This window comes from Suricata suricatta, chromosome 7 (genome assembly GCF_006229205.1).
Source record: "Suricata suricatta isolate VVHF042 chromosome 7, meerkat_22Aug2017_6uvM2_HiC, whole genome shotgun sequence".
NCBI classification, from domain to species: domain Eukaryota; kingdom Metazoa; phylum Chordata; class Mammalia; order Carnivora; family Herpestidae; genus Suricata; species Suricata suricatta.
Window position 1 is genome coordinate 1,804,788 of NC_043706.1, and position 13,818 is coordinate 1,818,605.

The following is a 13,818-nucleotide window of genomic DNA, read 5'->3' on the forward strand; positions in this document are numbered from 1 at the left end:
GGCGGGCGCGCCCCGCAGCCCGGGCCCAGGTCCGGAGCGCTCGCGCCGACGCTTCCGGGGCTTCCGCTACCCCGAGGCCGAGGGGCCCCGCGAGGCGCTGCGCCGGCTCCGCGAGCTGTGCGGCCAGTGGCTGCGGCCCGAGACGCACAGCAAGGAGCAGATCCTGGAGCTGCTGGTGCTGGAGCAGTTCCTGACCATCCTGCCCGCGGAGCTCCAGGCCCGGGTGCAGGAGCAGCACCCGGAGAGCGGGGACGAGGTGGTGGTACTCCTGGAGCACTTGCAGAGGCAGCTGGAGGCGCCGGCGCCGCAGGTAGAGGCCGAACCCAGTTTCTTCACCAAGTATCGGGGCCAAGGGAGGGGTGTTCCGTCAACATCGGAACTTCTCCATCTCTCGCTCTGCTACTCGGGTGGAGTCCCTGGGCCCCTCCTCGGAACAGATATTTAGGTACATAAAGGATTACAGAAGAACTCGATTATGTTGAAATTCAGCCAGCAAAACATTAAACAAATAGGTGACAATGGTATATGTGCGCTTCTTTAAACTGCTGCCTTAAACAGGAAGACCTGTACGGTTTCAAAGCCGATAGATGCTAGAGTGACTTTGATGGTGTTCACTGCGCTGTAAAGTGGTGTGAAAACGTCTGCAATTTCTATTGGTGATGAAGTCCTGTGGTTTATGCCACATGATTGCTGCTTCGATTTATAGCAGAAGGAGAGACCAAATTTCCCTTAGAGACTGGTAAAAATAAAATTACCTGTTTCCTATCTGAAAGTTCATGGACCACTTGGGAGGAGTCCAAGGACCTCAGGCCGAAAACCACCCCTGGCGGAAAACAGGTTGATCTCCCCTGCGCCTCGTTTTGCCAGTCTGTTACAAGGTGGTGTCTTCTGTGCACCACTTAATGTTCCTTCAGGGGACAGGCAGCCAGAGCCTCCTAACCAGTGACCGGGAGACCCAGGCTCTGGACTGTGGTCCACTGCCCATGAGCCCTTCACGGTGAAGGCACATCCAGTCTCTTAGCTTCAGCCTCCTCAGGCTTTACAGAAGATGTGCAGAGTTCTGAGCTGCATGTGAGAAAGTGCCAAGTGTAATTTACCTATAAATGCATGGAAGCTGGCTTTTAGTGGAGACAGACCATGTATCCTGAATTAGATGATTTCCATACTGTGACCTTATTTCCTGGTCCTCAAAACCAATAACAAAATCCTATAAATGAGAAATTATTACCTCACTTTTCAGGTAAGATAGGAGTATTCTGAGAACTCAGCACCAGTTCCCAAAGGGTATTTGTAAAATCACAGTGTATACACCGAGAGAGCACCTAGTAATGGTTAGGAGCATGGGCTCTGGGGTCATTCTGCCTGAGCGTCCATCCTAGCATTGCCACTTATTCGTGGGGTGACCTTGGGAAAACTGCTTACACTCTCTCTGCCTTAGCCTTCTCATTAGTGAAATGATGGTGGTAACTACCAACCTCCAGGTTGTTAACTGTGTTACCGGAGTTAATATTTATAGTGCTCCTGGAAACTGTGCGAGGCGCAAGGGAAGTGCTCCAGAAATGTCTGACAAATAAATGAAAATGAATGAAAAATCTCTAGGTCCCAGGCGGTGACCAGAGCCGAGAGCTCATCTGTTGCAAGATGGCAGTGTTGACACCTTTCCGCAGATCACAGAGTGCCCAGTTCCAGCCAGTGAGGGCTCTGCTCAAGCATGAATCTCTGGCATCACGGGCCTTATCAGACACAGGTGAGTTTTCTCTTCTGGGCACATGAATCTGCAGACTTCATCCAACTTCACTGACGATCGGCTGATAGGTGCACGGACTGCAACTATTTGGCCGTCACTGACTGACTCTACTTTGAGACTGAAAGGGAAATTTCAAATAATGGTTTGGAAAGAATAAGCTCCTCATTCATTTAACACATAATCACGCCTCCTGCGTGGTAGCCAGTATGGCTGGTGCTGAGGACAGGCCGCTGGCGAGACAGAGTCCTGGCAGCACTAGAGCTTACATGCTAGCCAGGAAGACAGCAGAAAAATGCAACAGTACAGCCTCCGGTATTAAGTACTAAGAAGAAAATGAACAGACAGAGTAAAGTCAATCAGAATACCCTACAGACTACAGGACTATTGTAGATTGGAATATAAATGTCTCAACCTTGGGTCTCTTATGAATACGGCAGGACTTACTCTATAAGACTGGCTGTATGTCGGGAGGTGTCTTCTCATGTGCCCTGAACGTGCATTTCGGTTCCCAAGACCCAGCACTGAGACACAGCACACAGCATGCAGTCCTGACTTCCCAACACTGGCTGTGGCCTAAACCAACCGTTTTCTGTTCCGTTTAAAGTTTGCCTCCTACAGGGAAACCTCAAGGTCTTCTGGACTCTGAGCAAGTTCTCTATGAGCAGATGCCCATTTCTTCCTTTCTGGTTCGAGCCTCTTTTGACTCTAGTTTTTCCAAACCAAAGCAGAAAGCCCTTAATGACCATTAAGGCATTTTAACCAAAATCTTATTTTTCTCCCCTCCCCAAGCAAAACCCAGAGTATCTTCAGATGAAATATTTGTTTTAAGTCGCTCAAACTCACCATTCCTTCCACGGATCCTGCCCTTTTTGCATAGATTTTGTATGTTGACAGAGCACAGCACAGGTCTCTAGGCCCTGGGACTGGAGCCTGTAGGGATCCGGCATTTGGGAAGAGCACACTCTATGAACTTCCAGGCCGAGATTTTGAGTTTAGGTTCCACAGGCCAGGGAGGCTGAGTGCGAGGGCACCTCTCATCCAGAGCTTCTTTCCCTCCTAGTTCTCCAGGGTCCTGGGCTTGCCCGGGGAGGGCGCTGCAGAGGAGACCCAGCGGTGGCGGCCAGGCTGCCCCCAGAGCCCCAGGTGAGCTGGAGTCCCTCCCCACCCTTCGCTACTGTGATGCGCCCTGGGAGGGCCGCCCCCTCCCTTCTACATCCTCTGCCCCAGTCTTGGATGGGATGTGAACTTTCTCATGTATGTTGTCTGTCGCTGTCTGACTTCATGGCGCCTTGTCGAGAGCCTGGGTCCTATTTCATGACTATCGTGGGAGCTGTTTCCCAGACCCCTACTCTGTGGCCTGGGTCAGCCCCTTCCTCAGTGGCATCTTTTTCATCAGAAAGAGCGATTCTGCAGAAGCAAACAATTTCATTCTGAAGGTTTTGTTTTGCTTTCCTGCCCTGTTACCAGGGTGTAAACACGTGGTCCCTGGAGTGTGTGCATGGAGACAGGGGGGTCTGGAGTGTGTGTGGAAACGGGGTCATCAGGAGTATGTTTGTGGAGACACCTGTCGTCACGTGCTCACAGTCTACTTCCGGGTGGTTTTGGTGACAAGCTGTCACGGGATACCGGGAGAAGCGGGTCACGTGCCACTCCGGCTCGGTCTGCAGAGCCTTCGCGGGCTGCCCCTCCCCTGGCCACCTGAGCCCCTCTCAGCGGTGCCCGGCTCTGGGCGTGACTGGTAAGAGGACGTGGGGGGACCATGTGCCGTTGCAGGGCCTGCTGACAACGGAAGACGTGGCGCCCTTGCTCTCCGCTGGCTGGACGCCGCCGGACGTGTCTCGGGGGAGCGTGTGCGGGGGTGAAGGCCAGAACCGCGGCAGCCCGACCTCCCCGGGTAAGCCTGACAGTGCTGGTTTCTCCCGGCCGTGCGTGGCTTCCTTTGTCGATTAGGACCTACTGGGCCGCGAGAAGCCGTCTGAATGACGTCAGCGTTCAGAGCCACCGTCTCTGAACCCTGCTACTGACCACGTGTGTGACCAGCTCCTTAACCCTCGTGGTCTGGCTTCCCTCCCTGTCCTGCCATGCCCTGGCCGGGGAAGTGGGACACGTCAGATACAGCCCCGAGCACAGGCCTGACTCAGGAGCTCAGGCAGGGTTGGTCCCCTCCTTGCTGCTAATCCCAACACAGAACAAGAGCTGGGGTCCCCTCAGGAAACGGGCCGTGGGACCGTAGAGTGAGAGCAAGAAGTGACCTAGAGATCGGGGCACAGGGCACACAGAGCTGCCTGTTCCATCTGAGCTCACGCAGCTCACCCACCTCACCCATGTTGCAGCAGGAGCTCCGGCTCTGGTCTGTCAGCACTGAAGCCAGTGACGTTGGGGCACCTGCCTTAGTCTGGGGTAAGAGCCGAGAAGACTGTCCCTGACTGGCAGTCACGTTCTAAGCACCTGCTCTCCCGGGTTCACACAGAACACTTTCAAGTCCTCACGTGTCTGCTCACCGTTGCCATCTGCCCAGCACTCCTCGTGTCCAACCCCAGTGCAGGGCCTTGCCTTTGACCTCAGGACTTAGAGCCTCTGTGTCCCCAGCATAGTCCTCCCCACCTTCCTCCCTCCCCTCCCCATCTGCACCTGCTTCTGATGGTCCTAGGCCCCTTCTCGGGTCTCCTTCCTCCCCAGCATTCATTCTCCCCTTTCCTCTGCATCCCTGTTCTCATACGGAAACCCACGTCCCGGGGTACGTGGAACCGTAGTCGCAGCTTCCCTGTGTGGCAGGGCGACATTGACCGTGTCTGGCCACTTGTTATTTCAGGTGGTGAAATACAGGCTGAGATCCGGGCCCTGCCTGCAGACGAGGACCAGCCAGTACAAGAGCCCAGGCAAATACCATGCCCCTTGCGTGAGGATATGGCCCAGATTCCCACAGGCTCAGATGCTGGAGAACAGGAGGGCAGGTTCCCAGGAAAGCAGGAAGCTGCCCCAGGGAGTAGGCGGCACTACTGTCATGAATGCGGAAAGAGTTTTGCTCAGAGTTCAGGCCTGAGCAAGCACAGGAGAATCCACACGGGAGAGAAACCCTATGAATGTGAAGACTGTGGCAAGACCTTCATTGGGAGCTCTGCCCTCGTCATCCATCAGAGAGTCCACACTGGGGAGAAGCCCTATGAGTGTGAGGAATGTGGCAAGGTGTTCAGTCACAGCTCAAACCTCATCAAACACCAGAGGACGCACACTGGGGAGAAGCCCTACGAGTGTGAGGAGTGTGGGAAAACCTTCAGCCAGAGCTGCAGCCTCCTTGAACATCATAAAATCCACACGGGGGAGAAGCCATTCCAATGCGCCATGTGTGGCAAAGCTTTTCGGCGGAATTCACATCTCCTGAGACACCAGAGGGTCCACGGTGATAGAAATATGCAGGATCCTGAACGTGCAGAGACCTGGGAGGGTCGGGGGAGGGTGGAAGGCCAGTGGGAAAATGTTGAGGCTCCCGTGTCTTACAAATGTAACGCGTGTGAGCGGAGTTTCACTCGGAACAGAAGCCTTATCGAACATCAGAAAGTCCACACCGGTGAGAAACCCTGTCAGTGTGACACATGTGGAAAAGGCTTCACCCGAACTTCCTACCTTGTTCAACACCGGAGGAGCCATGTCGGAAAGAAAGTTCTAGCACAGTGACACACATCATACGTGCCCAAGTTGTTCATTCCTCACGGAACTGGGCTGGGGCTTTACTGACCACTATGCACCATCTTGTGTTAGCAGACGGAGTCTGCATTCTCTTCTACATTCTAGAATGTGGGTGGGAAACGGCTTGTTTGAGAGGAGGCTCTGGGAGAGTGGTCTGGAAGCGGCAGGACCTGAAAATGATTGTTCTTACCTGCTGGACTGAAACGGGCTTCCGGACTGGCTAGCCACTTCAGCCAGCACTTGATGATGTCTCCCGGGCAGATGGGTCTTATTGGGGGCTGCTGCTCTGACCATTTTGCCTGTAATGAATCTTTCACCAGTTGGTCAGATCTGTGACATATTAAACTCCACTGTGCCTTGTGCATTGGTGCTATAAATGTTTATTTACTACACCAGTGGGGTGACTTCCATAGCTCTGAAAATCTGATGTAGTCTAGATTTCTGAGGATTTTCTAAGGATATTTGTGTTTGTTAATCTTGCTAATTCTCTGAAGCTCCAGATTCTGGGTCAATCTAATGTATTTATTGCCACGTACATAGGGTTGTCGGATTTGGGGGTAGGGGAATCCATACGTCTTCACCAGCATAGTAGTTGAAAGAATGCCTAAGCGGCTTCTAATTGAGATTTGTGAGATTGCTCTAGCCATATAACTCCATTCCTCTGTCCATAGCAATTATATTTGTTCACATTAATTTTGCTCCTTTTAGGGGGAAAGCCTTTCATGTTCAGGTAAATAAAAAATGAATTGATCAAGACAGACCAAAATGATTATGAATTTTATAGAAATCCTGTGATGTTGAACAGCGTATTTCTCACCTCTTAGTTATCTTGGGCCTAACCACGTGTGAAGACCGTCGGTAGCCCTCTCTCCCAACTTAGAGCCAAACCGCACCACAGCTCACACCAGCTAAGCTTCCTCCAGGGCGCAGATGCACACCAGATATTTAGAACAAGTTTCACTCATGGTTTCAGAACTGCTCGGTTGGGGATAGGAGGATAGGGTCAGAGGCAGCTAATGAGGATGGGAACCCAAGTATAGATGGAAGGAGAAAACCTATCTGTTCATAATCACATTAGGAATCCTACTCCACAATATCCAAAGTACCAACATGTGAAGCCACAATAAGAATTTTGTGGTATCTCTTGTTTTCACCCAACTTCCCGACAGAGTTCTTCAAAGACTAACGTTCCTGATACCACCAGCATCCTCCTTTACCAAGCTGTGCCAAGAATGATTTCCGTTTCTCACCGATTTCAGACCATGTTTTGTGGAGTCCCCTGCGTGCTCTCTGGGTCCCTGCTCTGTAGCACCGCAGGCTGACTGGAGACCATGGGGCCCGCCCTGTATCACTCCTCTGAAGTCTCTCATTACTTTCATGTCTCCTCATTGCAGTCTAATACTTCTGCAGCTTTTCAAAATTCTGTGGATTCTATCCACTTAATCTCTTCTAGCCTTTTAAAATTTCTTTAAACTAACCTTTTGTTACTTCTGGCAAGGCTAGCCATTTCCTTTTCTCTATTTTTGTAACTATTTACTGATAGCATTGATCTTAAACACGGTTCACGTTCCTCTGGTACTTGTTTCTGTCACGGAGAGGAATGTATGTGAAAGTTTCTGGTAAACCAGACAGCGGTATACACATGTCAGTCACAGAGATTGACAAGAGACCACTGTGCCTCCTCTCATTCTTTCTCCTTCCCAGGCTAAAACACTTCTCTGTGGGGGAGGACATATTGTAGAAAAATACTGTCAAGTGCCTATTATGTCCAGTAATGAAAGGAATAAAGCATATGCATACATACATACCTAGGCTTAGGGTTTCAGTACCTCCGGCTAACGGGAGTCTGCCCTCTGGCAAATGGTGGCCCAGTGCTTCCTTAACAGGCCGAGGCCTAGATACAGTCCCTACGTGGCATCAAGGGAAGGCCAGGTCAGCATCAAGGTGCCTCCTCCCAATTCCCCGTTAGATCCCCTCCCCAGTCTGGTGCGGAGCCTCGAAGAGACGGCATACTCATTCACTCCTTTATGGAACCAGTGCTCAGCCCCACTTCTCTGGGGGCGCCAGACAGTAAGCACCACAACCGTCAGATCCTCACTGTCCCTCGTGTATCCTGGCCCAGTCCAGGTGTGACCCGGTGCACCCCAGGTGTATGCGGGTGCATCCCAGGTGTCCCAGCAATGTCCCGGGTGTGCCCCCACGCACCCCAGGTGGGTGCTGCCACATCCCAGGTGAGTTCTGGCGCACCCCAGCATGCTCCAGGACAGGCCCTACGGGCTCCACCTCTGCCTGGAAAGCTCTCCACTCCTACAACAGCAGGATTACGCGCAACTCCCACATTCTCCACTCCTGGACTCGGGGCTACAGTCGGCCTCCCATGCCCACAGTGTTATCGATGTCCCCAGGCTGCTCTGGGCCTGCTGTGATCCACAGCACTGACCACCATCTAACATGCTACACCCCGCCCCGTCTCTGCTGTGCTTTCATCGTGCCCCCCGACACGCCACATCACCCCCCTGTCTGTGTGCTGTGTCCCCCCCGACCCCTGCGCCACAGGACAGCGGGATCTTTCTGTTTTATTCCTTGGGTCCCAGCTGGTACATGGCAGTTGTCCAGTAAATATTTGTCAAATGAGTAAAAGAGAAAGGATTGAAGCCAATCCTGCTGGTGTGACCTCAAACAACCGGCCCCGGGGTGGGCCCTGGAGGCACACGGTGCCCGAATCAACCCGACCAGAAGGAGCTGAAAGCAGGAGTAGAGACACACAGGCCCAAACTGTCTAGACAGAAAGGGCAGCCCGTGGAATCCTCAACATGCCGAGGGCTTGCCGTGCACAACTGGGGGGGCAGCTGTCCAGAGCACGAGACCAACCGACCCACGAGCTGGATCGAGACCGTCGGAGGCTCCTCAACCCCTCCTCTGTCCTTGAACCATGAGCTCTAGCTGCCTGCCCTGCTCCCAGAAGCTGCCCCAAGGACAGCGACAGGGACAGGGGTGCAGGACCCCCTGGCAGCACGCATGACCACAGCCTGGCAAGGCCTCCCCGTAAACTTGGAGGATCTGTGAACAGGTGCCGAGATCTCCACATTTGGCCACGCCCAGGACAAGCCCCGTAGGTAAGCCCCCTTTGCCTCTGAAAACTACCACCTACCCTCTCTCTGGTCTCTCCTGCCCCCCACGTAAGGGGCAGCCTCAGGTGACACTTGGGAAGCTCCCAAGACCTTGTGAACCAACAGATTTCCTCCTTGCAACCCAGCAAAGTCCCAAGAAAACACCCCCTAACCCCCGTCTTTTCACGGAAACATTGGGCTCTTTCTGTACATCTAGCTGCACTGTCGCTCACAGCCCTGAATAGGCGCCTCCTGGGGTCCCTCCGCTGTCAGACCATGGTGCTCCCACTCCTCTCAGCTGGGGGACGATCACAGGTGTGGGAAACACAAAGGTGTCTGCAGAGAAGAAACGGACCACAGATGGGATCAGCACTGACCTTCTGCCCAAACTTCATATTCATAGTTGAAATATACAAGGAAGCCGGGTAGAATGAAAGCAAAGGCATTTCTTACCTTTTCGTAATTACCCCTTACATAGCGCTCCATGACTGACAAAGCACCATCACATATGCTACCACACCAGTGTGCCTCTTTATTCGAGGTTATCATCCCACCTCTTCAAAAAACTGAGTGTTAAGTAAAAAGTAGATCTGTAGTTAGACGGACACTACACATACACAGAAAAAGTCTAAAAAATACACAGCAATTTAACAAGTGTGGCTACTCCTGGGGAATAAAATTTGGAGAACTTTCATGTTTAACCATATGAACTGCTTTATTATTTGCATTTTTTACTATCAACATGCATTCTGAAAGAAACTCAAACTCAGTGATATACAGTGACCTTAAATGCTGCTTGGGTTAAAAAGACTGAAGAGCTAGAAGCTGCTCTGTGAGTCCTTGTAATCTCAAACACTCACTATGTTGCTCCACAAAAGTGGCTTTTCCTACATGTGCAACACACACCTGGACTGACAGTCCTAGAAGGGAACTCCTGGACTTGCAGACGCCCCCGTGTGCTCTCTTGTGGCCACGGCAAACGCTTCATGAATGACTGATGGAGGGATGGATGCGAGGAGGGATGAGGGGAGAGAGGGATGAGAGAGGATGGATGGAAGGAAGGGAGGGAGGGAGGATAGCTGGATGGAGATGGATGGATGAGGGAGTGGATGGATGGGAGGATGGGAAGACGGATGGATGGATGGAAGAATGGATGGAGACGGATGGATGGATGGACAGATGGGAGGATGGATGGATGCATGAGAAGATGGAAGGATAGATGGATGGATGGATGGGAGAAAGGGAGAGAGGGATGAAGGGATGCAGAGAAGGATGGAGGAATGGACAGACGAGAGGGTGGACTTACTCAGATGTGCTTCCTGAAGGTAGAAGAAAGGGAAACGTGCCTGGAAAATAAAAAGTCCAAGTTCATGGCGAGAGAAGAAACAGAGGAAATGACTGGAAGGATGCTCATAGAAAAGGAAAATGAAATCAAAGGAATTTAATCTGATGAGGTCATCGGAGCCAGAAAAAGATCTACAGAGCACATTTACTTTAAAAAATGTTTTTAATTTAAGTCAAGAGATGTGGCCCAAGTGGCAGAAATCCTGATAACTGCATGAGTGCTAGGGTAGACGAAACAGAGGCAGGAGGCCGAGTGGCAAGGGGCGTCGTGGCTTTGAAACGCTGGGGACGAAGTGAAAATGCAAACAGCAGACACCACTGCAGACTGGCTCTTAGGAGGTTAACAAAAAGTCCGACAGAGGCTGTGCTGTCCTGGTGGGAAACGGGACAGAAGCTGAGCCGGCTGTGGCAGGGGGAGCTAGAGCAGGCGGGCAGCGGGTGCAGCGCCGAGTGCCCAGGCTGCACCCGCCACTGAGCTACAGGCCAGGAAATGCCAGACTGACTCCACCGGTCTCCCCAGCCAGTCTGCCACTTGCTGCACATTCCTCAGCCCTTCCTCACCCCTTTCTACTACAAATGTAAGCCCAAATCAGTAAGGGCGACCTGAAGAACAGCGACCATATACTAAGCAAAACACCAGCCAGCTTTTCATCAATTGCCTGTGTTCCGTGCTCACAACTACCTTCCACAATACATACTTGTGTCGCCTCCCTCCCCCAGAGTCACATGTTGAAGCCCTAACTAGATTTAGAAATGGGGCCTTTTGGGAAAGTAATTACGGTAATGAAGAGTGGGGCCCCAATCTGATAGGACTGATGTCCTTACAAGAGGCTATGACACCAGAGCTCGCTTGCTCGCTCTCTCTCTCCCCCAACAGGCACGTTACAGAGAAAGGCATGTGTGAGAACAAAGCAAGAAGGCGGCCGTCAACAACCCAGGAAGGCAGGTCTCACCAGAAACCGAGTCTTGCTGGCACCTTGATCTTGGAGGTCCAGCCTCAAGAACTGTGATAAGATTAATTCCTGCTGTTTCAGCCACCTGGAATGTGAGCACTGTACCCTGACAGCCTGAGCAGATGAAGGCAGTGCTATCTTCACCCCATTTTGGAGATGAGGGAACCAAGACCAAGGGGAGAAATACACCTGCTCACATAACAGCGGCTTCTAAAAGGCAAGGCTATGATCTGCACGTATCACACTCATCCTGTGAAGCTGCTCTCCACGGTGATTCCGGAAAGGCTTCCTAAGGCACCACGTGACAGAAGACCAGCGAGATGCCAGGGTGGTTCACGGGGGGGAGCCTGAACGCAGGGCAAGGAGACAAAGTGAGGACCCTGGGCCCTCAGCAGCTGGAGTACTGACCTTACCTGGTTCCCCAGGTCTGGGCTCTGCACTTGTTTTTGCTTGACAAGGGGGGATGTGCCCCACACCAGGAAAGTCCTGTCCGTCAGCTGTCTCTCCAGGAGGGCGGGACTCTTGGGGGAAGTGTCATGTGTGAGCTGGGGCTTCTCGGGCTGGGCTGGAGGCTCAGTGATGTCTGCTCGCCTACAGGTACCGTCTCTCTGGAGCAGACTTCTCGTCCCTGTCTGCAGGCTGCCATCTGTAACAGAGAGATGACACTGACTTCTGAAGATGTTAACTGTCTAAAGAAACCCTTCCCGGAATGCCGCAGGAAGCAGGGTCAGGCTCGGGCCTCAGGGCCCAAGTCAGTCATGGGGATAAAAAACAAGGGATCTAAGGGTCTTTGATAACACACGTACACTTCTCCCTGCAAATCTCCCTTCTTACCTCAAGTTGTGGTTCGTCCAGCTGCCTCTCCAGGTCCTCCAGCGCGGCCACCGCCTGCTCCCCGCTCTCCGGGTGCTGCTCCGGCACCCAGGCCTGGAGCTCCGCGGGCAGGATGGTCAGGAACTGCTGCAGCACCAGCAGCTCCAGGATCTGCTCCTTGGTGCGTGTTTCTGGGCTCAGCCACTGGCGGCACAGCTCCCGGAGCCGGCGCAGCACCTCCCTGGGTCCAGGGGTCTCCTGGTAGCATAACTGTGAAAGCGCCTTCAGAAGACTTCCCGTGCCAGGGGACTGCTACGTTTCAGTCTGGATTCCTGCATCCGGAGGTGACTTTCTGTCTCCACCTTCATTGTCGGCTCTTTTTTTTTTTTGTCAGGTTTACAAAGGACCCTCTAGCTGGAGTCGTGTCTCAGAAACACCTTCGGAGGGATCCTAAGCAGTAAGAATCACTGTTTATACAGAAAAATGACAACAACTAGTGATAAGCATTGATGCCATAAGCAACTCTCAGAGACCCCAAGGCTCTTCACTGACAGTAAGGTCACTTGGTGACCAAAGGATGGGAATAATGGAAAATATAAGGTCATAATGTGCAACAGGCACAGGCTGCTAAGTTACCCAGGACTGAATTCTATTATGGTTACAGGATTTACCAGTTTACTGATTGTGTTACTTTCAGCCAATTTCTTACCGTCTTTCAGTCTGTTTCTTAATGTAAAGAAATAGCAATAAAAAAATACCTTACAGAGCTCACAGAGAAAAGAGGGACCACACAATTCAGTAAGAATGGTTAAAAAGTTCAGGCTCATTTTTAAAAAGTCAAATCAGAGAAATAGATGAAACTACTGTTCTTGGAGAAACTTAACAGAGGACCATGGGAAAGAGAAGGGGGAAAAATAGTTGGGGAGAGGGAGGGAGCAAGCCATGAGAGACTCTTGAATACTGAGACAAACGGAGGGCTGACGGGGGATGGGGAGAGCGGAAAGCGGGTGGTGGGCCTGTAGGAGGGCACGTGTGGGGATGAGCACTGGGTGTTACATGGAAACCAACTTGACAATAAAGTATAAAAGAAAAAAAATAAAAGCATTATTTAAAAAAAAGAAAATACTGTTCTTATCTTTGATTTACGAATGAACTAACTCTCCTTGGACTCATTTAGAGTTTCAAAACTTAGTCTTGAAAACGACCATTTCAAGTTGTCACTTAAGCTAAGCTTACGGAACACTTTAGAAAGTGAGGGAACAGCGCCACACTATGGTCCGCCCACGCTTTCAGGAAGGAGACCACACTCAACGCTCCCAGCACCCTCTGAGGTTTGGTAACCAGCACGACTTGCGGCTGCCTACGGTCAAACGCTCCGTGAGAACCGTCGACGCGGCGCACGGAGCCCCACCGGAAGTGGTCTGCGCGCATGCGCCGGGAGGCGCTGGGGCCCAGCAGGCCTGCGCGCCTCCCGACCGCCCGGCAGTGCCGCCCCGCCGCTGAAGTCCAGCAGGACAGACGCCGGGCGGGCGGACGGACATCCAGGGAATGGGATCCAAGGTGGATAAGGATCGGGATGAATGGGGATCCGGGGAGGGGCGGGGATCCGGGGACGGCTGCGGAGCCGGGGTGCATGGAAATCCGGGGTGGATGCGAATCCCAGGAAGGAGGGGAATCCGGGGAAGGTGGGGAATCCAGGGACGGAGGGGGATGCGGGGAAGGATACGGATCTGGGGTTCGGGCGGGAGGGAAACAGCGCTCGCACGCCATGCGTGCACACAAAGGCGCCAGGATCGGGGGTCTACGGGAAGGGGAAGGGCGACGGGCACGTTCTGCGCCTGAAAGCCAGTCCACTCAGAGCCCCTTCACCTGCTTCGGGACCTACTGGAGAGGGTGTGACAACTTAAACGCGTGCGTGTCTTCCCCGCCCCGAGGCCGCCGGTCTAGACTCCGGGCGGTTCCCGCCGAACCCAGCCCGCGTCCGTCGTCCCTGGGGCGGCCCTCCAGCCTCTGGCCCCCCTAGGCCCTGCCCGCGCGACGTCCCCTCCCGGGCGGAGGCTCGCCTTCCGCGGCCCCCTCCCAGCCACGCCCGCCCGGGTTCCCGCGCCGACTCACGGGAGCTGGAGCTGCGGGGACGCTGAGGGCGCTGCCGCGGCGTCGGCTG

The 13,818-nt window shown here is 53.0% G+C and overlaps 2 protein-coding genes across 2 annotated transcripts in view; one reads left to right on the top strand and one right to left on the bottom strand.

The window, feature by feature from the left end:
- The window catches only part of ZSCAN26 (zinc finger and SCAN domain containing 26), a 34,874-nt gene extending 21,883 nt beyond the window's left edge, over positions 1-12,991 (bottom strand). The window contains exons 1-3 of the mRNA XM_029945322.1: positions 12,891-12,991; positions 11,676-12,121; positions 11,250-11,487 (exon numbers count right to left, since the gene is read on the bottom strand). The gene's annotated coding sequence lies outside the window, so the exon portion shown is untranslated. The remainder of the gene's footprint in view (positions 1-11,249; positions 11,488-11,675; positions 12,122-12,890) is intronic.
- On the top strand, positions 2-6,194 carry ZKSCAN4 (zinc finger with KRAB and SCAN domains 4; the record flags this gene model as incomplete). The annotated part of the gene is made up of 5 exons (XM_029944920.1): positions 2-310; positions 1,600-1,747; positions 2,808-2,890; positions 3,521-3,641; positions 4,560-6,194. Coding segments are annotated over 5 exons (1,524 nt in total), but the record flags the coding sequence as incomplete, so codon positions are not given.
- Positions 12,992-13,818: the final 827 nt, after the last annotated feature.